The following is a 27,992-nucleotide window of genomic DNA, read 5'->3' as shown; positions in this document are numbered from 1 at the left end:
ATTAAAGGGATACAAAATATAAAGAAATAAACTCACCATAAAGTCAAGGAGTGTCATTATATATATACGCATATGTTTAAAAAGATTACCGAGCTAAACAATGTAATATTTAGAGGAAGGTGCATGTGGCTCCGCCACTATATATTATACATATATTATATATCATGGTTTCTTCTAAAAAGTTTCCAGGAGATTAATTTGTTCAAGAAGGTGAAAAGGGCTATTTCTGGTGCACCCACCGGAATTAAAAAAAAAGGGTTGAGTTTGAAAGGGTGAAAATGTGATAATTTTCTTTGACTTTAGAATAAAAAATCTTAAAAAGAAATTTTATAACAATAAAAAAAGGTTGAATAATTAGTGTTTCTATTACAACGGGCCATGAACCTTGCCTTACCTACATGTCATGCAAGCCTATCATAATGGTAACTTTAAATAATTATTTAATTTAATATTGCTTATTTATATACTATATCAAATTATGTGGTTGACTACTTAAAGTGAAACTCTTTCAAAGTACTCAAATCAATCTCTAGCTGTTTCTTTTGAAGTTGAAGGAAAATTAAACATCAAATTCATATGGACAAATTAAAGAAAATTTGTGTCTTTTGTGGAAGCAATTCAGGCAATAGGAAAATCTTCAGCGATGCTGCTCTTGATCTTGGAAGAGAACTGGTCTTCTTTTCTTCTCCCTTTCTCTTTATATGTGTATTTTAGAGGTTCTTATTATTAATAAAGAGAACTTTTAGGTGGAGAGGAAGATGGATCTAGTTTATGGAGGAGGAAGTATTGGACTTATGGGGTTGGTTTCTCAAGCTGTTTATGATGGTGGATGTAATGTTCTTGGGTAAGTGAGAATCCTTCAACTCCCCCCCACCCCCACAAACCACCCACCCCACCCTCACCCTCAATCAGAACCTTGGTAAAAATTTGTCTGCATTAAGTGTTTACACCGGATCAATTGATGCATAAATGTTTGTGCATGCTTCTTTCACTAAATTATGATTACCTATTGTATATTTTTACTTTATATTAAATCACGTTATCATGGTAAGTTAATATTATTACCTATTGTATATTTTCACTTTATATTAAATCACGCTATCATGGTAAGTTAATATGATTTGGTGTAAATATCCATTACAATTAAGTTTTACCATCAAACCCCATTATTATTTCTTGTATGATTAAATTTTGGAAGGACGGGAGGGAGAAAAGAAGAGGAGAAATTTATTGAAACATATTGTTTATACCAAAATACGGTAACTTTTGTGTTTAAGTCATAAAACTAAGATGAGAATGTGTGTTGACTTTTCACAATTAAGTAGTAACAGTACTCGAACGACACATGTTATGTATTTATTGAATTAGCGTAAACATGAAGTAATAAGTAATTTTTTTCCAAGAAGGGATTTTATTGTGGTTCAACAAGTGAAACATAGTAAATTTTGAATGGGTAGGGGTTTTTGTTTGGGTAACAAGTTGGAACCAATTTTCTGAACATATATTAACTTTTATTCATTTTTTTCCTTTCTTCTTTTCCATTGAATAGAATTATTCCAAGAGCTCTTGTTCCAGTAGAGGTACGAAATAAAATCTCAAACACCCTCCTTCTTCTCCCTTTAATTCTTTTTATTTTGCTCCCGCTTTAAATACAGTATAAGATATGTATGCATATAGAGAAACGGATTCAGGATTTTAACTCGATGAGTTTAATCTTTAATTAAACGTTAGCAGATATCGGGCCATGCAGTGGGAGAAGTATTAATAGTGTCTGATATGCATGAAAGGAAAGCTGAGATGGCTCGTAGAGCAGATGCTTTTGTTGCACTTCCTGGTAAAACCTTAATTATATATAGTTTTTAATATACTTTGATTCATATATATATATATATATATATATATATATATATATATATATATATATATATATATATATTATATTATACTGAAGGAGGGTATGGAACAATGGAAGAATTACTTGAGGTGATAACATGGTCACAGCTTGGAATTCATGAAAAACCAGTAAGAATATTAATTACTTTTCTTCTCTTACTTTAGATTAATGTTCTACATTTTAATCATACTATCATATGTGTGTGTTCAAATAAATTTTTTTGAGATGTTCTTATTGAATAAAAAATTGATTACTGATAATATAGCTATCTTTGATTGTTAGCTATCTTTTTGTTGACGTAATATTCTAGGGAATACATGGTGAAAATTTTCTGAAATTGAATGCTTGGATTTGTTTTTTGTTTTTAACTAATTAATTAGTAAACTTTATAGGTGAATGAAATAGCAGGTTACACTATTTAAAAACTATAAGATACTCATATTTTAGTTTGAGACGACTTCGAAAAGTCTAGTTTTGATTATACATAATAGAATAATCGAAAAATTGGTATAGTACAAATTTTATAAAATAACCGGCCGAACAGAACCATTGACACCCCAACCAATTGAGCTAGCCCTCAACCTCGATAGGGTTATATAAATAGTTAACTTCTGATACTTTAATTTATTAACGAGCTATGGGATTGCTGACTGATATTTAACTGTTTGATATTTGATTTCCAATTAATATCTTTATTTTTGGCGAGAAAGCAAGCATCAACTACGCTTACTATTTAAGAATATACCTTTCTTTTGAATATTCTCTTCTTCTTTTTTATAAGAGAATCTCAATCAATGCATGTGTCATGCTTCACATAATAAACTCAGCCAAAAGAAAATTAATTAATCCAAATCATATGTGAAATGAAGATTTGACATCTCCTTTTGGATTATTTTTATTTTAATAATTTCATGATGTGATGTAGACATACCAAGTCTGTCTTATTGTATCATGTTTCACCAAATAAACTCAACCGATCAAGAATTTGAGAACTCTTTTCTATTATTTTATTTGATATCATAGTTGTAGCTAGTATGGCTATAAACAAACAATGCTCTTTAAATTAATAGACAGAAAAGGACAAAAAAGTGAACAAATAATCTAGCGAGTCACCATAAAATCTTTAGTAATAAGAGACATTTAATTTTATATTTGTTAATTAAACATTCATGCAAGAAACCACAAGTTAGATACTTCAATCAAATCAATATAATTAGGTAGCAATGACAATTGTATCGACATTCAACCCGACACCCTTCCTACCTTGAAAAGGATAGACATTTCTAGAATATCACAAGCCTCTGCATTTTTGCTTTATTAAATTTTTTATAATTGTGGTGTCCGAATCAACTTCTGCATACCTCGACTAATTTCATGACGTGCCTACTACCCTTCACTAGCACGAGTAATGTGTAACTCTATCCACCAAAACTTGAACAAAATTACTACGTTTTGGTGATTATCAAGAGTCATTTTAATATATATGATTAGAGATTTATATGTCATATAGTTTTAGTCCGTTTGAAATTGAGACATAGTTTATTGATTGATACTTATTTTGAGCATTGTATTTTGAGCATATCTAATGTTTCCAACAATAGACATAATCCTTGGTAAAAGATTGCAATATGTTGAAACAGGTTGGATTGTTGAACATTGATGGATATTATGATTGCTTGCTTGGATTATTTGACAAAGGTGTAGAAGAAGGATTTATTAAGCCTTCAGCCAGAAATATTGTCATTTCAGCTACAACAGCCAAAGAGCTTTTAGAAAAGATGGAGGTACTTTCTTTAACAATGTTCCCAAAATCTTATTTCATATAACTATATTTCAACAAGAAGATGATAATAAAGTAGGTGAAACTCGGGAGACCAGGGTTCAAATTTCAACAAAGATAAAAAATGGTAGATGATTATTTCTATCTATCTAAGTTTTAGTGGGCAGAGTTACCTCGGGCCCTTCAAAAATGACGTCGGTTGTATGTCAAATCCTCCAAAAGTAAGTCCACTTTTTAAGGATACATGTATGGCAACATTTTTGGAGAGTCTGAGCAATATAGTTACGTGATACTTATATTGATGGGAGTGAAACAGTCGAGGTGTGTGCAAACTGGTCCAGACCATTCCCTTATAAATAAAATACATAGTACTTAAACAGAGGTCTCACAAAGAAAAAGAGAACAGAAAAAGGATATTGGTCTGTTAAAAAACACCAGAGAAGTGTTAGGAAGAGAAACAAAACCAACAATGTTGCAACTATCACAAGGGTTATGCCTATAATAGCAAGATTGACTACAAAGTAAAAAAGTTATATTAATTTTGCAGGATTATGCACCAATACACAATCAAGTAGCACCAAGCAGGTGTTGGAACACTAGTGGTGGACCAGTGACAAGAAGTCATAATTTCTGGCTGGAGTTTGCCATATTATTCAAGTGTGAAGATTGTATTTTCCATTGTTTGACAGACACTTTGTAAGTTACCACTCACATGAAAATTCCAAGTGAAAAGGAACACACAAAAGAAAGAATACTTTGGTTTTGAATAGCAAGAAATGTTGTAAATTTGGTAAACGAACATTGATTTGCTTTGAATGGGATGAGATTCAACAAAGCTGGAACTGGTCCCTCATTGCATATTGAAACAAACCTATGATCTTGATCTCATTTAAAATGAGTCAACACTCTCATTCAAATAGGCAAATTAGTTACTTTTCCTATAAACCAATACCTGCACATGAACAATCAAGAAAGAACTTAATGTTTAAACTGGCACTTACTGTTAATTTCAGTGTTTCAGTTCTTGAACATTATGGTAATGAAGTCAAGCTTCAATATCCGTCCTTGGGAATAGGAGAGAATAAAACTAAACAAAGATGAACGATAAGTTTCTGGAGACAATATAGAGGCAACAAATCTCAATCTAGTGAAGATTATAGTGCTGAATATTGTACAAATGTGTGACAAGACAAGCGTTCAACCAATACATTAACGAACAACTATTATCACAAGCTTGAAAGAACTCAAAAACCTCCAATACAGAACTAATCAAATTTTGAAACAGGGGAAACAAGTGTAATGACGTTTACGTAGCACTGAAAGATATCTCCTACCTGTCTAACACGTATTAATTCCATCCTTGCAATCTTTTGTCAAGTTGTAAAATGTCTCAACCCGTGATTTTGCTCGAACAAGGACCTCTGTGTCAACTTCAACTCTCATATACCCATCAAATTCAACTGGGCGGTCACCATTTAGTTGTGTTGTTTCATTATACCACTCACTTGTATTACTCCACAAGTAGTTATAATCATCAAGCAAATGCACCTTGTAGTGAGATCTAAGCTTATCAAAATAATTATAGAATGGCTCGTTTGTGGCAACATACAGATTCCTCCAAGGTGTAATAATTCCTTGAAGCTTTGCGACAAGTGAATCAGGAGATGTATCAGCATCCAGGTGGGGCCATAATTTCTTATTCTGTGCTTTCTCTCCGCGAATAACATGAACAGCATCAAAATCCCAGTCCATGCTTCCACTAATCTCAGTTACTATATTCATAAGTCTCTTTGATTTCCACAAAGCTTGCCACGGTCTCTGGATGTATTTGGCGGAAGGCCCTTCACAGACCCGATACCAATAGTTCTCTGGTTCTGGAGCGTCGAATTGCCTCCATATAATTGTGCTCTTATCCTTCGTTAGTTCCACGGGGGACACTTTGTAGTCCTTAACCTTTCGTACGGAGATTTTCTTCTTATGCGTCTTATCCCATTTCTTCCAATCTTTAAGGAAGTCTCCTTCCTCGACGATGGATGCAGTCTCTTTCAAATGTTCAAAATCAAAATAGAATCTAAAGTCTTTCCCCTCCTCATCCTTATGACTACGAGTGTGAGAAGCTGCCAAGCAGATACTCAAATCCATCACGAACGTACGATTCAAGTACTGAGCCTCGCCCAAAGCACATAGAAAACTCCATAGGTACTGGTTCATTCCTTTACAGTAATCACCACCCCGTGAATAGTACAAGTATCTCCCGTTCTTGAAAGCTGAATCTGATCCCAAGATTGGAATGGTATCATTGATCTCCTCATCTCGAACAGGTGGAGCAATTTTGGCTTTTGGGCTAGTTCTAGTGGAATTAACACGGATTCTTGGGCGACGGGCATTTACTCCTGAATGCCAGCGACCTGCATGAACCACTTTGTAACTACAGTCATCAGTAAATCCAATCCTAAACCTCCGGAAATCCCTGTACTTTCTCCAAGATCTCTCTTTCTTGTTTCTGAACCTCCATGCCACATCACACTCAGTCGGCTTCGATCCATTAACAGGTGCTCGATAATCCAAAAACGCAATGGACTTAAAAGCCTTCAAATTGAACCTCTGAATCGTGATCAAGATCCGAGGATCGGAACAATTCACTACAGTCACATCCTCACATCCTGATTTCAAAGTCACATTGGGCAGTATCTCTTCGGATTTCTCAATAGTAGCTTCAGTAATCGGCACTAAAGGAAACGCTCCATCAGGAGCTGCAATGGGAGTAGTGGCAACATCTTCACCAGTTTTTAGGACAGAATTATCAACTTTGAATGTAGCATTTTCGACTTGTGTGAAAACTCTAGTTAGAGCTCTAGAAGATTCCCATGGATCAGGGGGTTGGTATGTAATAGCAACTACAGTAAATATGAGCACAGAGAATACAAAAACTGAGAAGCACACATTGCTTATAACCTTTATCAGGTTTTGCCCAATTGGGTCAGATGTTGAATTCAATTCCTTCATTTCTACAAAACTCTTAAGTCTCCAAATCAAATGCAAATCATCTAAACAGAGTACCAAGATTAAGCTAAAGAAGGATTTTTAGGAGAAAATCAAGATAATGGCTTACTCACCTCTAATCTGAAACTGACCCTTTACTCAAAAACACAAAATCAACAATAAAAATTGGATCTTGAAGTTGATAAGCACTGAAAAAACAATGTATGGCTAAAAGGGCTAACTTTAATTACCGTCAAAACCTAAAATTTCAGATGCAGAAAAGATTGGATCTTGGGAAAAATTTAATCTTTTTTGAAGATAAACTGGGTACGAGAGAGCTAAAATCTCAGTTTTTACAACTGGGTTTGAGTGAAAAATTGGATCTTGAATTGGGTTTGTATAGAAAGAGAGGTTTTTGATAAAATTGGAAAGGATTTTAATTGATCTGAGCTTAATAATGTGGATTAAACATGCAGAAATCTAGAAACAGATCTGAGAAGGATTTTGATATGATAAATCCTGTGTCTTTACTCTGAAGGCTTTTGGACTTTAGCTATAGAAATATAGAAAATTGAGATTTTCTTCTTCTTTCCCTTTTTAATTAGTTTCTTTTTTTCTTTTTTGAGTTAGATTAATATTACCACTGCTAGTTTGTCGTATTTCTGTGTAAAGAACAGTTAAGTGAGCTGTCACTAGCAGCTACTGTGGATTCTGGTTGTTTGAGTGCAATGTCAGCAATAGATGGGACCCACGTAGGAGAACTGTCTGAAAGTTATTTTAGCAAAAACAAAGGGTGGAAAAAAAGAATAATGGAATTCAATTTCCATCAACTTTTTATCTTCTTTTATTGTTTGTTTTTATTCAAAAACAAGTGAGACTATGACCCTGTAAACTCAATCAAGTTTACAGTGTAGCCAAAAAGGGTTAAATAAATTTAGATGATGAGTGAATGATTATTTGCATTTGAACAGTTAGTTCTTTTCTAGAACTATTCCTTTCACCATTGTAATTAAATTATAACTGTCACCAATATTTTAATGCTTGTAAACAAATACAAATGATTAGTCCATAAAATGTGTGATGTTTATGAAGTATTAGTATGGAAGGAAAGGCTCCCAATGAATCTTGTTTGGGGTATTATCATTTTAAACCTGCGTCAAAAACTATTTACATTCGTTAGCCGGAAAAAAAATATAAAATTTATATAATTTTTGTATATAACATACAAAATATATATATACAAAAAAATATACATTTTTTTTTAGCTATACAATATAATTTTCCCATCTTCCTTTTTTGTTAACATGTTACTTTGATACATTTGCTAGTATTAACATAACTATTTAAAATCCTAAGGCGTTTTTGGTCAAGGAAGATTGTAACTTAGAGAACGAGAAATCGGCTATGACTATGAAATATTAATGTACTTGTCTATTTGAATTATTGGGTAAATGGTTGAACGAAGGATCATTGTATTCTGATTCATGACTTAAACATGTCGAAGGTTGAGAAAATGATAGAACTCAACAAATAATTTGTACACATTTTTCTCTAATTCCTTTCTTGTTATATCTAAATTGCAAATAGGCAAACATCTCTTCACATTTTGTTTGAGGATAACTCCTACTAGCCCCAAAATCCCAATGTTTTTGTTTATAGGTGCCACTGCCTTGGTTATATTCTGTTGTTATTATCGTTATTATTCTATTGTTATCGTTATTGTTGTGGTTGCTAATATGAAATTGTGTATAAAACAGACTACAACAACTTTGGTTGAGAGGGTAAGAAAATGTCATTCTCAATTTTCTTCCTACAAATACATCCTAACGGTCTTTATCACCAACTATTTGGTACATACTGGATCTGAATATAAATCCCCATTTCACGCTCAAGATATATATACTAAAATAACTAAGAAAATTGGGAAGTTCAACCTGACCTATATACTTTGTCAAAATTAAGAACTTATCTATTAAATTCACCAAATAGCAGTAGCTGCAGTCTCTTGATTCTGGTGGCAATTATCCAGAATTTACCAAAGCCTGGTTTCATATCAAATAACTTGTTAGCAAATCTTGATAACTTCTTTCTAACCAAGATATATGTGCTTAGAAAGAATACATGTAGCTGACGCCTTAGCAATGATATATGCGCAAACTGCATAATCATACCATCATAGACGGACAACTACTTCTACAGCAATACCTCAATGGCGAAGAGGTTAAAAGGGTCGACTTTATGAATTCTCACTCATCTATGTCACTCCATTGAAACTCACCTCAGGCCAATATTATACAAAATAAAAATAAAAAGAATTACAAGGTTTCCATATCTTCTACTGGCACGAAAATGTGCCAAGGTCAGCTATCCCATCTATGTTCGATGTATTGTGAGGATTTATCATAAATTGTCTGGTTTTACGCTGCCTTCAGTCCAGCATGACTTTCCGTTACCCGAACTTGAGACCAGCTGTGCGAGCGTGCTCACACACGTGGACTCAAAATTTTACAGCAGTTATTGCGAAGTACCGCTACACTCAATAGCATGTCTCATTGAAGGGCATAAAGTTCAGTCATAAACCCTGCACTGAAAGTTAAATTGCTCTAATTTTTGATAATAAAATTGTTCATACCTTGAACAATAATTTACTGTGCTACAGAACTGCATTTAGTACGTTTATTATGTCCAACACCACCACACTTAGAACAGCGTATGGGTCTTTTTACAGTTTCAACTTGGGGTCCTTTGGGTTCTTTCCGGGGACGACCAGGAGGTCTTTTAATATGTGGTGAAAGTGGACACAACACTACATCATTACCTGAAGAAGCCGAAGAAACGATATCATCTGGATGTGGTATATCAAATTTTGCTAGTTCATCCATAACTTCAGCATATATATGTTCCTGTGTCTCCCTCTTGTACCAATCAGCTACATACTGGAAAATGTTCATATCCGCCAATGTAATTGCACTACATGCATGGCTGCATGGTATGCCTGTCATTTGCCACTCTAAACATGTACATGTCCAGAGTTTGAGATTTACAACTTCTTCTCTGCCCTGTAGCTCTCGTAGTTTGAACTCGATATCAGATAAAACCGTCACTGCAAGGTTATCCCCGACCTTTTGATTTTCAAAAATCTTTTCAGCGACCCGAGGACCAATCGGAAGGTTCCATTGTTCGATTTTGAGCTTGTTATTCTGTAATAACGTATAAAGCTTTTCATGATAAGCCTCCATCAACTCTAAGACATGTCCAAACTTCTCCTCCTCTAGAAAAGAATTCAGAGCATCCATAGAATTACAATTCAGCTGATCCCACCGAGGTTTCCTGAACAAGGCATTAGACCAACGCTCCGGCTGGCTAGCTATTACCCAATCATACAATTCTCTGCGGAAAGAACAGATCTTGCCTAGAGATTCATTATAACTATCTAGTGTTCGTGCATAGGCAATGTCAGTCAGGTACTTCAGTGCAATCTCCTTACCTTTCCCTTGCACTTTAAAGGCAGTATTACCATCAACGAATTTATTGAAATTCTCTTTTACACAATGAAAACAAAAGCTGTGGTTTTCATCACCAAACATTTTGTCCAAGCTGGAGAGAAAAGGAAGACTTGCGCCAGAAACTATGACGACCTCGCGGTTTTGCACAACAAGCTTTAGCTTTTCTAGAAACCATATAAGATCATCCTCATTCATGGACAGGAGAACGCCATAAGATAGAGGATACATCTGATTGTCTGCATCCAAAGCAGACGCAACTATAAAGGAGCTGTTGGGTAGCCCATTCAAGTTGTAAACGTCAATAAAGATCAAAGGTCTACATCCAACATGGAAGCCACGTATTGAGCAGTCATATGACACGAAGAGCCGCTTGAATCTGTTCTCCTCGGTGCACGACCATGTAGCAATAGTTCCGGGCATTGCCTCAGTTAAGCGATTGCATAGCCAGGGAATCAGTTTATAAGATTCACCTGACTTCTCATTAATTGCCTCCCTTATCCTCTGCTTCACACTCCAAGCCTGACGGTAGGTCAATTTGATTGCCAAATTCTTCTCAGCATCCTCGCACACTTTTCGAGGCAAACAATCAGGACTGCCCAATATTTCTTCTTGCATGATACCGCCCAACCACTTCATCCTGATCCGAGGCTTCAGCTGTGATGAATCTAGAGGAGGATGTGAGTGAGAGTCAACAAATTTCCTAATGGAAACATTTTGAGATTTCTTCTCGATGCCAGCACTCACTTTCCATGGGCACCCATCAGCAGCACAATGGATGCTAATGTATCTAGGTTTATTGTGCAAAATTCTGTAGTGAAATTTATTTGCGATCGAATACTTGAAAACTGCAAGCCTAAAAGCATCCGCATTCTCAAAAGCTTGCCCTTCCCCAACAAGTAATTCACTCCAGTTGGAAGCAGCATCTGGAGTTCCATCGGTGATCCATTGGTGCGAAGCTGCAGGAGTTGGAGTAGGAGTATCAGCACTAACTTGTTCTTCCTCGGCACTTCCGAGAGAGACTGCTTCAACCTCAGTGGTTGAAACCCTGTGACATAATATACAAACATTATTTACAATCAAACTCTAGGTATTCAAAAAGTTTACTATAATAAAGATCTTGAGGACCAATATAAGACAGCCGTTACCTAGTGGTATCCATATTAGGAGCAACTGCAGAATTAGACTCCTTCTCTGAAGTTGACGCATAAACATGGGCAAAACCATCATTAAATTGTAACAGAGTATCTACACCTTCTTGGTCTCTCAGCCGTATCAATTGGGCCCTATCAAACTTCACTGTAAACTGCAAGACCTTATCAGAAGGATCAATGCCTAATCGGTCAAAAACTGCATTCACAAAATCATTGTACTTTATGCCTGTCTTCACAATAATCTGATCAGTAATACCTCCCACATACGAAGTGGATCCATCTGGCAGCACCTTATTCTTTCCACCCCAATGACAGAAACAAAACAGTGTTTTATCTTCAGTTCCCATCATGAAGTAGTGTACATGACCGCAGAGCCACAAAAGGTAACAATCTTCAAAAACTTCTTTTTAGAAGGGTAACAATCTTGAAAACCAAAAACCTGATCAGGAAATAAAATAAATCTAATAGGAGTTACTTATTAAGGCCAAATGTACTACTTAAAATCATAATCCATAAGAAAGGACACAAAAACATGAGGATTAACCTAGCATCTTCAAATACATGTCAAGCTATCATGATCGTGGAACAAAACCAAATTCCAAATACAACATAAGAATCAACAAACAGTCAGTAGCGGAGCTAGGATTTTAACTAAGGGGAGTCAAAATCTAAAGAAGTAAATACACAAAGAAATCAAGGGGATTCAATACATAGTATGTATTCATAAAAAATAACTTTTACCCAACTAGTACCAAAAAACCAGTCAAACGACAAAATATTCGTTCATAGGAAAAAATGCATATCTAAATGTGAGTAGGCAAAAGAAGAGAAGACCAGCTATGCAGGTAATTTCAAGCAGAATAGTCTCCAATCCCCGTCATATCATTATGAAACATAAAATTAAAACATATAACAATTGCGTAAGACATAGGATTTCATCAAATTTTCACAATAAGGTGTTATAACAGAGCCCCCAACAAATGAATAAAGATTCCAACTTCCATCAAGAATCACAAAATTCCAATCATGGGGTTCAAAATAAAACTTTTTACAGCATTTTCATGATAATATTAGCAAGTTTTGCTGTGAAACAGGAACTTAGCAAAGAAGACAAGCATATTAAGCCATAGAATTTCATCAAATGCAAGAAGGGTCAAAACAAAAACCTCAGCAAAGCAAAACGTTTCGAACTTAAAGCAATGATCAGAATCTTTCTAAATAAATTTGCAAGAGATAAAAATAAAGAGCTAGTTTTGAGTACAAAGATTTACCCTTTTCGGTTTTATAAGCTGCAAATCAATGAACTTTAAACCAAAATGGGGTTTCTCTAATATGCTTTTGAAACTAATAAAAAAGAATTCTCATTTTGGTCCACTGGTTTCAGTGATGAATTAGGGCTTCACTATTCTGTCGGGTTATGGGAATTGGGAAATCTCCCTCTCGATGCCGGTAATCTGTTTAAGATATAATTTAAATGTTGAATTGGCCCTCAACCTTTTCTTCATGTGAAGTTTGTCCCTTCACATCTAGAAGTAATTTTTGTTAAGATTTAAAACTGTTATAAAATAAAGACTGTAAAGTAAAGACAAGTATAAAGAGAAACTGATATATTATTCAAATTTCAAACTTATGTACATAATGAACTGAATTCTCCTCTATTTATAGAAGAAAGGAAGCTGCTGTGTAAGCTGCTACTGCAAGCTGTTGTGTAAGCTGCTTGTAAGCTGTTGTGTAAGCTACTTGTAAGCTGCTGTGTAAGCTGATACTCTAAGTTGTTGTGCCAGATATAGATAATCTTCTATCATGGGTAATATTTATCCATAACGGAGTACCGAAAGGATAAGCTTCTTCAGGATGCTTATTTCCAATAGAGTACTAAATAGATAAACATATTTACGGCGGAGTCTCATATGGATAAACTTCTTCAAGAAGCTTATTTACAACGGAGTACTAAATGAACATCCATAATATAATATATTCATAACACTCCCTCTTGGATGTTCATTAAAAGATAATGTGCCTCGTTAAAACCTTACTAGGAAAAATCCCGTGGAAAAATATCCTAGTGAAGGAAAAAGAGTACACATATTTAGTAATACGCATTGCTAGCTGCCTCATTAAAAACCTTATAAGGAAAACCCTGTGGGAAAAAAAACCTTAATAAGGAAAAAAGAGTACATCGCGTATTTTACTCCCCCTGATGAAAATCTTGTTTCAAATATTTAAGTCTCCGCATTCCAATTTTGTATACCATCTTCTCAAAAGTTGAAGTTGGTAAAGATTTAGTAAATAAATCTGCCAGATTGTCACTTAAACGGATTTGTTGCACATCAATGTCACCATTTTTCTGAAGATTGTGTGTGTAGAATAATTTTAGTGAAATGTGCTTCGTTCTATCTCTTTTTATAAATCCTCCCTTCAATTGGGCTATGCATGTAACATTATTTTCGTATAAAATTGTGGGTCTTTTCTCACATTCCAAACTACATTTTTCTCGAATAAAATGAATTATTGATCTCAACCATACGCATTCCCTACTTGCTTCATGAATAGCTATTATTTCAGCATGATTTGAAGAAGTAGCAACAATAGATTATTTTGTGGAGCACAATGATATGATAATACCTCCACATGTAAACACGTACCCGGTTTGAGATCTAGCTTTATGGGAATCAGATAAATAACCTGCATCTGCATAACCAACAAGATCTGCACTATCTTTGTTAGCATAAAAGAAACCCATATCAAGAGTTCCCTTTAAATATCGCAATATATGCTTAATTCCGTTCCAATGTCTCCGTGTAGGAGAAGAACTATGTCTTGCAAGTAAATTAACAGAAAATGCTATGTCAGGCCTTGTAGCATTAGCAAGATATATTAGTGCACCAATTGCACTGAGATAGGGTACTTCGGGACCAAGGAGTTCCTCATCCTCTTCTGGAGGTCGGAACAAATCTTTATTCACTTCAAGTGATCGAACAACCATTGGTGGACTCAATGGATGCGCTTTGTCCATGTAAAAGCATTTTAATACCCTTTCTGTATAGGCAGATTGATGGATAAAGATTTCGTCTGCTAAATGTTCAATTTGCAGACCAAGACAAAGTTTTGTCTTTCCAAGATCTTTCATCTCAAATTCTTTCTTAAGATATTCAATTGCCTTTTGGAGCTCTTCTGGAGTTCCAACAAGATTTATGTCATCAACATAAACAGCAAGTATAACAAATTCTGAAGCCATTTTCTTTATAAACATACATGGACAAATAACATCATTTATGTAACCCTCTTTCAGCAAATATTCACTGAGGCGATTATACTACATGCGCCCAGATTGTTTTAAACCGTACAAAGATCTTTGTAATCTGATTGAGTACATTTTCCGAGATTTTGAATATGCTTCATGCATTTTAAATCCTTCAGGGATTTTCATGTAAATCTCATTATCAAGTGACCCGTACAGATAAGCTGTAACCACATCCATTAGATGTATCTCAAGCCTTTCACGTAAGGCTATACTGATGAGATATCAAAATGTTATGGCATCCATAATGGGTGAATATGTTTCTTCATAATCGACTCCAGCTCGTTGTGAGAATTCTTATGCAATAAGGTGAGCCTTGTATCTTTCAACTTCATTTTTATCATTCCTTTTTCGCACAAAAACCCATTTATGACCAACTGATTTTATACCAGCATGTGTTTGGACTACTGGTCGAAAGACCTCTCTTTTAGCAAGTGACTTCAATTCCGATTGAATTGACTCTTGCCATTTTGGCCAATCAGATCTTTGTCGACATTCTTTGACAGATCGGGGTTCAAAATCCTCACTATCTTACATAATGTTAAGTGCAACATTATATGCAAAAATATTATCCACCACTATTTCAGATCGATTTAAATTAATCCCATCACCAGTAGAACTTATTAAAAATTCCTTACTCACTTGAGTCTCGGGTTCATTGATTTCTTCAAGAATCTCAGAACTAATTAGATCTTGGGTCTCTTCAGGAGATCCCTTCATAATATTATTTTGATCATTGGTCGATTTTCTTTTTCTAGGATTTCGATCCTTAGAACCCAAAGGTTTACCATGCTCCAGGCATGCTTTAGGTTCAGTAGATCTCATGCTAGTAGATGGTCCTGCTGGGACATCAATTCGGATAGGCACATTCTCTGCAGGGATATGCGACTTAGTTATCCTTTTCAAATCAGTGAATGCGTCTGGCATTTAATTTGCTATATTCTGTAAATGGATGATCTTTTGGACCTCCTGATTACATATAGGGGTACGTGGATCAAAGTGAGATAATGATGAAACTTTTCACACAATTTCTCTTTTGATTTCCTTTCTCTCCCCCTAATTGTGGGAAATTTGTTTCATCAAATCGACAATCTGCAAATCGTGCAGTAAATAAATCTCACGTCAATGGTTCAAGATAGCGAATAATAGAGGGTGATTCAAACCCAATGTATATTCCTAACCTTCTTTGGGGGCCCATCTTACTGCGCTGTGGTGGTGCTACTGGCACATATACAGCACATCCAAAAATTCGTAGATGGGCAATATTTGGTTCATGACCAAAAACTAATTGTGACGGAGAATATTTATTATAATGTGTTGGTCTGAGACGGATAAGTGATGCTGCGTGCAAGATAGCATGGCCCCAAACAGTAGTGGGCAATTTTGTTTTCATAAGTAGTGGCCTTGCTATCAATTGCAGCCGTTTAATGAATGACTCTGCAAGGCCATTTTGAGTATGAACATAAGCTACAGGATGTTTAACTTTTATCCCAACTGATAGACAGTAATCATCAAAAACTTGAGATGAGAATTCTCCAGCATTATCAAGGCGAATAGTCTTTATAGGATAATCTGGGAATTGTGCCCTTAATCGAATTACTTGGGCTAATAACTTTGCAAACGCCAGGTTGCGAGATGATAACAGGCACACATGAGACCATCTTGAAGATTCATCTATTAGGACCATAAAATATCTAAACAACCCACTTGGTAGGTGAATGGGTGATGTTTGGCATATTTCGATATGTGTTGATGTTACTTTGTCCATGCTTTAACCACTTTTTGATGTTATTTAATCTTTAAAACACCCAACATGGTGTAATTATTGGTTTGATGACTAATTAAGTTATGTGTGACGATTTAAGGTGTTCGGAGTGCAAAATATGAAGAAAAAGTGGTTTAGCTAGAGGAAGAAGGGTTGGATGCGTCGCATCCAACCTAGGAAAACATCATCATGCATGCAACCTTAGCAGTGAAGTTGGGCCATCGCGTCTGCCATCGCATGCGAAACTGGGAAGTAGAAGTGAAGCTGGATGCGTCGCGTCCACCATCGCATGCAAGCTGAGAAATAGAGGACAAGGTGAATGTGTCGCATCCACCTTCGCAGGCAAAAATTGAAATGGAGGACAAGGTGGATGCGTCGCATCCACCTTAGCATCAATCCCTGAAGCCGATTTGGACTAGGAATAGGAGAGCTTTGGCCCACGACTTTTGTACGCAATATATAAGCCAAAAAGGCCTCTTTTAGGTTATCGAACATATTGAAAAGAGGAAAAAGCCACGACAAAGCTGTGGAGGCCGGAATTCATCAAGTTTCATCTTTCTCCCACCAAACTTAGTAATTTTTATGTTTCTTTGTATGATTTGTTGTTTGGCTACCATGTCTATGTGGAGCTAAACTTCACGTTCTAGGGTTGTGGTTCTTTCATGACTATTGTTATTCGGATATTGATTTTGACTTCGTGATTTATCATATTAGTTTATTTATTCAATCTTGCACTTAATTATTTAATTGCTTGATCACCAATTGAATATTATCTACGAATCTAGAATTGAACTCGAAAGTGGGAATTCTATATTGCATATAGGATTGAGTAGGGCAAGTTCTTGAACTCGGGCATCGGGGAACGGATTCGTGGTTAGGATAGACATATACCTAATTACCTTGCTTGGTTGATTTACAGGAATTATAAATGCGTTCTTGTTGATTCTAACTCCATAGACATAAAGGCGTTAGGTTAGCTTGAATAGGCGAGTAAGAACTCGACAGATTCTTATGAGCAATATTAACCCTGTCAACCAATAAGCTAGATAAATTAGTCGGTCAATTCAATTGAAGAATACAATAGGATTGTTAGATAGCCCATAACCCTAGATCGTTTTCATTACATTGATATCATTAAAATCTGCTCTTTCTCTGTTCAAAGTCTATTATTTATATTTTTCTTATTTAATTAGTTGGAATAAAATATTTTTAGATTTAATTCTTGTTTAGATAATTAAGATAGGCTAATTTAGTTAATAGTTAATCATAAGTCCTCGTGGGTTCGACATCCGACTTTGAGTCACTTTATTACTTGACGACCGCGTATACTTGCGTGAGTGTGTTTGGTCGCAACAAGTTTTTGGCGCCGTTGCCGGGGACTTAGAAATTAGCTACGTGACTAAGTTAAGCTTTTATTAGATATTTGTTTTCAAGTTTTAATTTTCAGTTTGCCTGGTTTGTGTCAACTTCAAGTTCTTTAATGGATGCCCACTCGAATTTTCAGTAATTCGTCTCATCATTATTGATCCAGGATGGCCCAAACGGCCATGCCAAAGCACAAAAATATTTGAATCAGTAAACTTCTGGTTTACGATAGAGTGTGTTTCAACTGTACTAATCTTTGAATAGTATAAGCCAGAAGATAAAGTTGGTAACTTTTCTATAATGCATTTCTGGCCAGAAATATTCTTTGTAATACAAAGATATTCCACGTTCATTTCATCTATTGTCTCAACATGATACCCATTTCGGCGGATATCCATAAAACTCAACAAGTTTCTTTGGGACTTGGAGGAGAATAATGCATTGTCTATAATAAGTTTTGTTCCCTTAGACAGAAATACAATAGCTCTTCCGGAGCCTTCAATCAAACTTATATTACCAGAAATTGTAGAAATATTTGCTTTTTCCTTATACAAATAAGAAAAGTATTTCTGATCTTTGAATATGGCATGAGTTGTTCCACTATCAATTACACAAATATTTTCATGATTGGTCTTTGATCCAAACATAATTTGAGGATTATACATATTCTTCAAAATGACATAAACAAAATAAATATGATAGTAAATATTATTATCAAAGCATAACTTTTATTTATGTACAACAATTACATAACCATACTATCTACTACAAACAACAAAAATTAAAATATATACATTTCTATAGATTCACTACCGATCACATGACTTGTTTCTCCTTCTTGGAGTGTAAAGTAATCAACTACATCCAAATGCATGAAGTCTAAATTATCTTCAGAAATAAAATTTGCTTCAATATTTTTCTCTGTCTTCTTCAGGGAGGCTTGATACAGCTCAAGCAGGTGCTTTGGCGTACGACATATACGTGACCAGTGCCCTTTTCCTCCACATCTATAGCATGCATTTTCTGGCTTTGCTGCTTGCACCGCTTCATGCATTTGTTCCTTCCTTTTCCACTGCTGGTGGTGAGGAGGGTTCTTTGGTGCTTTGTTATTACCACGATTAGAGTTTCCTCCCCGACCACGGCCATGACCACGACTGGGCCCACGTCCTCTTCCACGCTTAGCTTGGTGGAAGTTCATTTCATTCACTTTAGGGAATGAACAAGAACCAGTAGGTCGGCTTTCATGATTTTTCATTAATAGCCCATTATGTTACTCGGCTACAAGAAGATGTGAGATAAGTTCAGAATACTTTTTGAATCCCATCTCTCGATATTGCTGCTGTAGGAGCATATTGGAGGCATGAAAAGTAGTGAAAGTTTTCTCCAACATATCATGATCAGTAATATTATCACCACATAGTTTCAATTGGAAAATAATTCTGAACATAGCAGAATTATACTCACTGATAGATTTAAAATCTTGTAGCCTTAGATGAGTCCAATCATAACGTGCCTGTGGAAGAACGACCATCTTCAGGTTGTCATATCTATCTTTCAAATTATTTCACAGTATGACTGGATCTTTAACAGTAAGATATTCCATTTTCAGGCCCTCATCAAGGTGATAGCGTAGGAATATCATTACTTTGGCACGGTCTTGGTTTGATGCCTGATTTTTATCTTTGATGGTGTCTGCCAGACCCATCGCATCAAGATGAATTTCGGCATCAAGCACCCAAGACATGTAGCTTTTGCCCGATATATCCAGGGCTACAAACTCAAGTTTAGAAAGATTTGACATTATTTAGAAAAAGAAAGTTCGTACCTCTGATACTTTCAAAGTATTTTCTCGAGATGGCAGAGTCTCGTGCTGATAACGTGTTATAAAATAAAGACTGTAAAGTAAAGACAAGTATAGAGAGAAACTGATATATTATTCAAACTTCAAACTTATGTACATAATGAACTAAATTCTCCTCTATTTATAGAAGAAAGAAAGCTGCTGTGTAAGCTGTTACTGCAAGTTGCTGTGTAAGCTGCTACTGCAAGCTCCTGCTGCAAGCTGCTACTCTAAGTTGTTGTGCTAGATATAGATAATCTTCTATCATGGGTAATATTTATCCATAACGGAGTACCGAAAGGATAAGCTTCTTGATGAGACTTATTTTTAATAGAGTACTAAATAGATAAACATATTTACGGCAGAGTCTCATATGGATAAACTTCTTCAGGAAACTTATTTACAACGGAGTACTAAATGAACATCCATAATATAATATATTCATACCAAAAACCTTTTTTTCAGATATTTTAAATAATAAATTGTGATTTATTGCATTTTTGTGTAGCTTTTAGATTTGTAAGTTATATTTCAAGAAGAGCAAAAGAAGTTGATATATGAATTTACTTCAAATATTATAAAAATAACCTACTTACTATTAATTTTTCTTGAAACTAACGGAATGGACAGACATGACCTAAGATTATGTTGAAGAGCGTTAGTCGATAGAGGGCAAGTGAATATTCTTGACAAAAATCCTATTTGAATTTGTCAAAGATCTTTGAAATTCAATTATTTCTCTCACAATCGGCTTGCTTTAGTTTGATGCATTTCATGTAACAGGCTTGTGCGATCCCGGAAGTATAAAAAAAAATAAAAAAATTCTTTTTGATGGTCATGTCCTAAAATTCTGCTGTTTTTATTTTATTCTTTTATGGATGACCAATACATTAAAAAGAATAGGGTCAATTTAAAAAATGTCATTGAATTTTATTTTAATTCTAAGAACCTTGCATCAAAATTAGTTTTCGGATCAGTAGGAGCCGTAGATGTGTTCACAGTAGCTCAATTGCATTCACTTGGATCTTCTGCATTTCATTCCTAGCTTTAATCGTCCCTCAACAAATGTTTAACATATATCATAACAATAACCCTCTTTTTAACTGCTCTGATTACCACTTCTTTGAGCTGATGCTCGAAAACAAAGATCTATGATTGAAGCGACGCGCCATCATATTTGGAAATAAACACATCCTTGAGCTTATGCTCAAAAACAATTAAGGGATTAGCTCAAGGAGTTGTGTTACATCAAATGCTCAAAAGTTCATACAAGATCTCGTACTAGAAAACATGAATAGTTTCGAGTCCTCTTCGAGGCATAATATTGAGAATGCTCATTAATTAAGCATTCTAAATAACAAAGCTTGGATTAAATCGACGTTGATTTCTAGTTCTTATCAGATAACAAAGCTCGATTTTGAAACATGTATAAATATAATGCTCCTTCTTTGAATTTTTACTCATTATAGTAGTCTCACCATCAGCTTGTGGACTAACACCAAGGATGTAATAAGTATTTGCTTTCGACATTTACTTCGTTCATGGCCGCGTGTTGCAACGTCTGATTAATGGCTTTGAGTCCAAGATACAAATTCTGTAAAGCAAACTTTTTCACTCCAAAATGTCTTGTGGTTAATATGGTATAATTTTGGTGATGAAAGATTAAACAGATATTTACATAATATTGTGTGTGACAAATGAGATGGATCAATATATTGGTAATTTTAATTATGATGTATCTCTGTCAATTCCGACAAAGGAATTGGATCTTGAATATCATCGAGTTTTGCTTGAAAACATGATTATCAATCTCTCAAAGACTAGATTTGAAGGTTATATTCCAAGTAGTATTGCAGATCTCATTGCACTTCCTGCGTTGAACTTATCTCATAATTCTCATAATTGCTTGGAAGGTCTTATATCAGTTTGAAATATTGTTTTTGGTGACAACATTAATGGTGACCTTTACCACGAGTTGTGCTATATTTATTTTTGCTTCGACTTTTTGTTTTCTTTGTTTTTCCTTATGTTTATTTTGGGTGGAATTTATTTAGCTTCTCCAGCATTTCTAAAATGCAAAGGAACGGTGTAAGATAGTTCCAAAAAGATGGTTTTGCTTAAATGAAACTGTATGATGGAGAAAACCAAAAAATGAGTAGCTTTATATCAATCAAAATCAATTAACATAGTTTAATCTCATATAAATTGATGATTCCTCTACAAACAAGTAGTATCTATTTCAGATTCTGACAGCAAAAATAAACTAATCTTCTGAGCATTTGATCTACAAAAATTGTACTAGAAATACCAAATAGGAATTTTGTAACATTCTAATTACATCTTTGCAAATTATTAAGAATAAAAATAATCATGAATATATCAGTCGAAAACAAAGACTTTTTTTTATGAATATGGACCAACCAGTACTCTTTATCCTAACTAATCAAACTGAAGTTATTTGAAATTTTGACTTGTAATGTTTTTGTCATGGTCCCTACACCAGTTAATACTCTTAAAGCCTACCTCTCTGTCTAAATTTGACTGAAAATGACTACTGCAAAGCAACAGTAGTAAATATTTCTTGGCTTAATTTGTGTTATATATTGAATAGAGGAAGATTTCTTGATTTCTTCTCTTACCAAATACTTAGTTTAGATCTTTTTTAGTGCAGAAATGGCCGTTGGAAAACTATCATTGTTTATGCTATATGCCTTTCTCTGTCAACTTGCTTTCCCCTTATCCTCATCTCATTTGTGCCCCAAAGATCAAGCCCTTGCTCTTCTACAATTCAAGCAGATGTTTACTACAAATGCTTTTGCTGCTTGTAGTTATTCTTATCCAAAAACACTATCATGGAATAGAAGCACAGATTGCTGCTCATGGGGTGGAGTTTATTGCGATGAAATGACAGGAAAAGTGATTGAGCTTGACCTCAGTTGCAGCCAACTTCAAGGCAAGTTTTATTCCAATAGTAGCCTTTTCCAACTCTCTAATCTCAAAAGGCTTGATTTATCTGGTAATGATTTCTCCGGATCCCTCATTTCACCTAGATTTGGTGAGTTGTCTAGCTTGACACATCTTGATCTATCAAGTTCAAGTTTTTCAGGTCAAATTCCTTCTGAAATCTCTAATCTTTCTAAATTATATGTTCTTCGTATCAATAACGAATATGAGCTTAGACTTGGAACTCGCAATTTTGAACTGCTTCTTAAGAACTTGACCCAATTAAGAGAGCTTGAGCTAGCCTCTATCAACATCTCTTCAAACTTTCCTCTAAATTTCTCTTCTTATTTAACAACTCTACGACTTCCATACACGCAATTATATGGGACATTGCCTGAAAGAGTTTTTCACCTTCCCAACTTGAAATCTCTTGAGTTATCTTATAATTCCCAGCTCACAGTTGGATTTCCCACGGCCAAATGGAATAGCAGTACATCTCTCACGAAGTTATATCTCAATAGTTTGAATTTTTCTGGTAATATACCTGAATCATTTAGTTATTTAACTTCACTCCGCGAACTGCAGATGACTTCTTCTAATCTCTCAGGACCTATTCTTAAACCTTTATGGAATCTCACCCACATAGAGCATTTGGACCTTTCATATAACCATCTTGAAGGACCGATTTCCAACTTCTTCAGATTTGGAAATATCAAGGAATTATGGCTTCAGAATAACAACTTCAATGACCAACTTGAGTTCTTATCCTTTAACAGAAGCTGGACGCAACTTGAAGTCCTACATTTTTCGTCCAATTCCCTTACTGGTCCAATTCCTTCCAATGTAAGTGGACTAAAAAATTTGGAGTTACTCCTATTGTCATCAAACCACTTGAATGGGAGGATACCGTCCTGGATATTCTGCCTTCCATTGTTGAATAACTTAGACTTGAGCCATAACAACTTCAATGGCCAGATTGAGGAATTCAAGTCGAAGACACTGTTCCAGATTTCACTAGGACATAATCAACTGCACGGTCCTATTCCAAAGTTACTTCTAAACCAGAAGAGCCTAGAATTTCTTCTCCTTCCGCATAATAATCTCAATGGACAGATTGCTTCAAGTATTTGCAATCTAACATCACTGACAGATCTAGACTTGAGAAGTAATAATTTGAAGGGAACGATTCCACAATGTCTAGGTGAGATGAGTGAATTTGTTAAGGTTTTGGATATAAGCAACAATATTCTCAGTGGGACAATTCCAACAAATTTTACTACTGGTAGCCAACTCAAAAGCTTTAGATTGCATAGGAATAAGCTGGAGGGAAAAATCCCACAATCCTTAATCAATTGCAAGCATTTGGAAGTTCTTGATTTAGGTGACAATGAGTTGAATGACACATTCCCACAGTGGTTGGGAACTCTACCAAATTTGAAGATTTTAAGCTTGAGAACAAATAAGTTGCATGGTCCCATCAAAGATTCAAGGAATAGAAGCTTATTTGCACAACTTCAAATTATGGATCTCTCATCCAATGGATTTAGTGGGAATTTACCAGCAAGTTTTTTTGAGAATTTCGAAGCCATGAAAATAATTGATGAGAACATGAGAACCAGAAGGTACATAGGAGATGAATATCTTCTTAATTATAATTATGATGTATCTCTGTTAATTACAGTAAAGGGATTGGATCTTGAATTTCATCAAGTTTTGATTGAAAACATGATTATCAATCTCTCAGAGAATAGATTTGAAGGTAAGATTCCAAGTACCATTGGAAATCTCATTGCACTTCGTGCGATGAACTTATCTCATAATTGCTTGGAAGGTCTTATACCAACGACACTGCAACATTTATCTGTACTTGAATCATTGGATCTCTCATTTAACAAAATCGACGGAGGAATTCCACAACAACTAGCATCTCTCACATCACTTGCAGTCTTAAATCTCTCTCACAATCATCTTGTTGGATGCATCCCTAAAGGACATCAATTTGATACATTTGACAACAGTTCATACCAACAAAATGATGGATTACGTGGATTTCCAGTCTCAAAAGATTGTCGTGATGATGATGGGTTAGCAAAAGCGACAACACCAGTTGTCCTAGATCAAGGAGAAGGAGAAGATTCAGCAATAATGAGTTGGCAGGCGGTTCTCATGGGTTACGGTTGTGGGATAATTATTGGACTGTCCAGAATATACATAATGTTGTCAACTCAATATGCAGCATGGTTTTCCAGGATGATTGAAGAACTGGTATACATAATTGTTACGATAAAGAAAAGGCACAAGAACATATATTAGTGCGTACATGTATTCAACTTGATCTCTTTGTAGATTCTTTTGATTATGGATGTTTTATAATCTAACCAGTTTAACTCTAATTCTTAATTATTTTTTGACATTGCAGGTTTCAAGTCTAATAAGTTGCTGGAGATGCAAATATAAGCCTTTGTCTTTCGTAGTTTATTTATGATGTTTCTTTTAGTGCTCATTACCCTATGAATAAAGACATGAGTTTTCTTCCTTTAAGACTCAAACTATAGATTTGTCTTCATTTATCTAAAGTTTGTTGCATAGAGATTATTGGTTGAGTTCATGGCCTCAAATTATATCATTGCTTTCTATAATCAGCCTAATTATTAATTGACTAATTGGATTCGACTGCAAACCCAGTTCATAAATTTATGAAGTTATTCTTATCTTTTTAAGTAATTTCAATGGAAAGCTAAATGTTAACATGTTAAGACTGTCTTTGATATTTTAGATCACTATGATTAATTGACTTAAATATCCTTATGGTATTAACTCAATCGATAAAAATTGCTCTAAAGTTCAAGCATATAACTTCTGAATATGAGCATTTAACCCAAAATCTCTTAGGAAACCTTTGGACACGTTGAAATTTGTAGAAATTTTCAACTTTTTTATCTAAATAGAAGTGGACTAATGGCACAAGATGTATTTAATGGGCCAATAATTAGTACCAAATGTCCGAATAACAGTAGTTGATTGGATTCAAAAAATTAACCCAAATAGCCTATCATCTAATCTCTTAAACCAAAAAATACCAGGCGTATGTATAATATGTATATACACACACACCTGAAGAAACAAAATCCAATTTCTAGGAAATAGCAATTACTCATGAAGAAGATGGATTGTTGCAGTAGATTATCTGCCATTCATCAATTAAATCTGGTAAATCTAAAAATTCAGCTGATCACACCGAGGTTTCTTGAACAAGGCATTAGACCACTGCTCTGGCTGGCTAGCTATTACCCAATCATACAATCCTCTGCGGAAAGAACAGATCTTGCCTAGAGAGAAAAGGGAGACTGGTGCCAGAAACTATGACGACCTCGCGATTCTGCACAACAAGCTTTAGCTTTTCTAGAAACCATAGAAGATCTTCCTCGACACTTCCGGGAGAGACTGCTTCAACCTCAGTGGTTTAAACCCTATGACAAAATATAGAACATTATTTACAATCAAACTCTAGGTAGTCAAAAAGTTTACCATAATAAAGATCTTGTGGACCAATATAAGAAGCCATTACCTAGTGGTATCCATATTAGGAGCAACTGCAAAATTAGACTCCTCTGAAGTTGACGCATAAACATGGGCAAAACCATCATTAAATTGTAACAGAGTATCGACACCTTCTTGGTCTCTCAGCCGTATCAATTGGGCCCTATCAAACTTCACTGTAAACTGCAAGACCTTATCTGAAGGATCAATGCCTAATCGGTCAAAAACTGCATTCACAAAATCATTGTACTTTATGCCTGTCTTCACAATAATCTGTTCAGTAATACCTCCCACATACTAAGTGGATCCATCTGCAATCACCTTATTCTTTCCGCCCCAATGACAGAAACAAAACAACGTTTTACCTTCCGTTCCCATCATGAAGTAGTGTACATGACCACAGAGCCACAAAAGGTAACGAACTTCAAAAACTTCTTTCTAGAAGGGTAACAATCTTGAAAACCAAAAACCTGATCAGGAAATAAAATAAATATAAAAGGAGTTACTTATTAAGGCCAAATGTACTACGTAAAATTATAATCCATAAGAAAGGACACAAAAGCATGAGGATTAACCAAGCATCTTCAAAAACAAGATTAAAAAGCATGTTTTTCCCGATAAGTAAATACATCTTAAGCTATCATGATCTTGGAACAAAACCAAATTCCAAATACAGGATAGGAATCGACAAACAATCAGTAGCGGAGCTAGAATTTTTTAAGAAAGGAGAGTCAATATCTAACGAAGTAAATACACAAAGAAATCAAGGGGATCCAATACATAGTATATATATACATAAAAAATTACTTTTACCAATCTAAGCAGTGTATTGTTCCGACAGACTTGGAGCTATGTGGCTCTGCCACTGCAACTAGTACCAAAAACCAGGCAAACGACAAAATATTCGTTCATAGGAAAAAATGCATTTCTAAATGTGAGTCGGCAAAAAAAGAGAAGACCAGCTATGCAAGTAATTTCAAGCAGAATAGTCTCCAATTCCCGTCATATCGTTATGAAACATAAAATTAAAACATACAACAACTACGTAAGACATAGGATTTCATCAAATTTTCACAATAAGGTATTATAACAGAGCCCCCAACAAATGAATAAAGATTCCAACTTCAATCAAGAATCACAAAATTCCAAAATGGGGTTCAAAAAAAAACTTTTTACAGCATTTTCATGATAATATTAGCTAGTTTTGCTGTAAAACAGGAAATTAGTAAAGAAGACAAGCATATTAAGCCATAGAATTTCATCAAATGCAAAAAGGGTCAAAGAAAAAACCACAGCAAAGCAAAAAGTTTCAAACTTGAAGCAATGATCAGAATCTTTCTAAATAAATTTGCAAGAGATAAAAATAAAGAGCTAGTTTTGAGTACAAAGATTTACCCTTTTCACCTTTATAAGCTGCAAATCAATGAACTTTAATCAAATGGGGTTTCTCTAAAATGCTTTTGACACTTCAAAACATATTCCCATTTTGGTCCCCTGGTTTCAGTGATGAATTAGGGCTTCACTATTCAATCGGGTAATGGGAATTTGGGAAATCTCCCTCGCGCTGCCGGTAATCTGTTTATGATGTAATTTAAATGTTGAATTGGGCCTCAACCTTTTCTTTACGTGAAGTCTGTCACTTCATATCTAGAAGTAATTTTTGTTAAGATTTAAAACTGTTTTTTCAGATATTTTAAATAATTAATTGTGATTTATTGCATTGTTGTGTAGCTTTTAGATTTGTAAGTTTTATTTCAAGAAGAGCAAAAGAAATTAATATCTGAATTTACTTCAAAAATTATAAATATAACCTTCTTACTTCGAACTATTAATTTTTCTTGGAACTAACAGAATGGACGTACATGACCTAAGATTATGTTGAAGAGCGTTAGTCGATAGAAGGCAAATGAATATTCTTGACAAAA

General features: G+C 34.9%; 4 protein-coding genes and 1 long non-coding RNA gene across 7 annotated transcripts; 2 read left to right on the top strand and 3 right to left on the bottom strand.

Annotated features, from left to right (window-relative positions):
- Positions 1-488: 488 nt before the first annotated feature.
- On the top strand, positions 489-7,289 carry LOC107759057 (cytokinin riboside 5'-monophosphate phosphoribohydrolase LOG8-like). 2 transcript variants are annotated; one of them, XM_075222260.1, is made up of 7 exons: positions 489-672; positions 747-844; positions 1,550-1,580; positions 1,735-1,834; positions 1,973-2,022; positions 3,535-3,678; positions 4,222-7,289. In XM_075222260.1, exons 1-7 carry the CDS (start codon positions 577-579, stop codon positions 4,372-4,374), a joined length of 672 nt encoding a protein of 223 aa, XP_075078361.1. In that variant the 5' UTR covers positions 489-576; the 3' UTR covers positions 4,375-7,289. The 2 variants fall into 2 exon arrangements, with proteins under 2 accessions (XP_075078361.1, XP_075078360.1); XM_075222259.1 differs by having other exon boundaries at positions 1,952-2,022.
- On the bottom strand, positions 4,799-6,680 carry LOC107759076 (uncharacterized). The gene has a single exon (XM_016576950.2). The coding sequence runs from the start codon at positions 6,678-6,680 to the stop codon at positions 5,013-5,015; it is 1,668 nt and encodes a 555-aa protein (XP_016432436.1). The 3' UTR covers positions 4,799-5,012.
- A 1,634-nt stretch (positions 7,290-8,923) lies between the features above and the next one.
- LOC107759067 (uncharacterized) lies at positions 8,924-12,770 on the bottom strand. Its single transcript, XM_016576940.2, has 3 exons — positions 12,585-12,770; positions 11,308-11,752; positions 8,924-11,207 (listed from the first exon to the last, which is right to left on the bottom strand). Exons 2-3 carry the CDS (start codon positions 11,661-11,663, stop codon positions 9,302-9,304), a joined length of 2,262 nt encoding a protein of 753 aa, XP_016432426.2. The 5' UTR covers positions 11,664-11,752; positions 12,585-12,770; the 3' UTR covers positions 8,924-9,301.
- A 9,394-nt stretch (positions 12,771-22,164) lies between these two features.
- On the top strand, positions 22,165-25,092 carry LOC107795988 (receptor-like protein Cf-9 homolog). Of its 2 annotated transcripts, none has more exons than XM_016618697.2 (2): positions 22,165-24,839; positions 24,947-25,092. In XM_016618697.2, coding segments are annotated over exons 1-2 (2,583 nt in total). In that variant the 5' UTR covers positions 22,165-22,257; the 3' UTR covers positions 24,948-25,092. The 2 variants fall into 2 exon arrangements, with proteins under 2 accessions (XP_016474183.1, XP_016474184.1); XM_016618698.2 differs by having other exon boundaries at positions 22,165-24,849.
- A 406-nt stretch (positions 25,093-25,498) lies between these two features.
- Positions 25,499-27,702, bottom strand: LOC107795989 (uncharacterized). The gene is made up of 3 exons (XR_001650287.2): positions 27,463-27,702; positions 26,096-26,537; positions 25,499-25,997 (listed from the first exon to the last, which is right to left on the bottom strand). It is a non-coding gene; the product is annotated as an uncharacterized LOC107795989 (long non-coding RNA).
- Positions 27,703-27,992: the final 290 nt, after the last annotated feature.

The sequence above is a fragment of the Nicotiana tabacum genome, chromosome 9 (assembly GCF_000715075.1).
Source record: "Nicotiana tabacum cultivar K326 chromosome 9, ASM71507v2, whole genome shotgun sequence".
Lineage (NCBI taxonomy): Eukaryota > Viridiplantae > Streptophyta > Magnoliopsida > Solanales > Solanaceae > Nicotiana > Nicotiana tabacum.
Note: the sequence above shows the minus strand (reverse complement) of the source record. Positions and strands in the feature narration are given on the sequence as shown.

Coding starts and splice junctions, on each gene's coding strand:
- LOC107759057 (XM_075222259.1), top strand. CDS start 577: ATGGACAAATTAAAGAAAATTTGTGTCTTTTGTGGAAGCAATTCAGGC. Junction 845..1,549: donor GGTGGATGTAATGTTCTTGG/GTAAGTGAGAAT, acceptor TCCATTGAATAG/AATTATTCCAAGAGCTCTTG. Junction 1,835..1,951: donor TGCTTTTGTTGCACTTCCTG/GTAAAACCTTAA, acceptor ATTATACTGAAG/GAGGGTATGGAACAATGGAA.
- LOC107759076 (XM_016576950.2), bottom strand. CDS start 6,680: ATGAAGGAATTGAATTCAACATCTGACCCAATTGGGCAAAACCTGATA.
- LOC107759067 (XM_016576940.2), bottom strand. CDS start 11,663: ATGATGGGAACTGAAGATAAAACACTGTTTTGTTTCTGTCATTGGGGT. Junction 11,208..11,307: donor CCTAATATGGATACCACTAG/GTAACGGCTGTC, acceptor ATTATGTCACAG/GGTTTCAACCACTGAGGTTG.
- LOC107795988 (XM_016618697.2), top strand. CDS start 22,258: ATGGCCGTTGGAAAACTATCATTGTTTATGCTATATGCCTTTCTCTGT.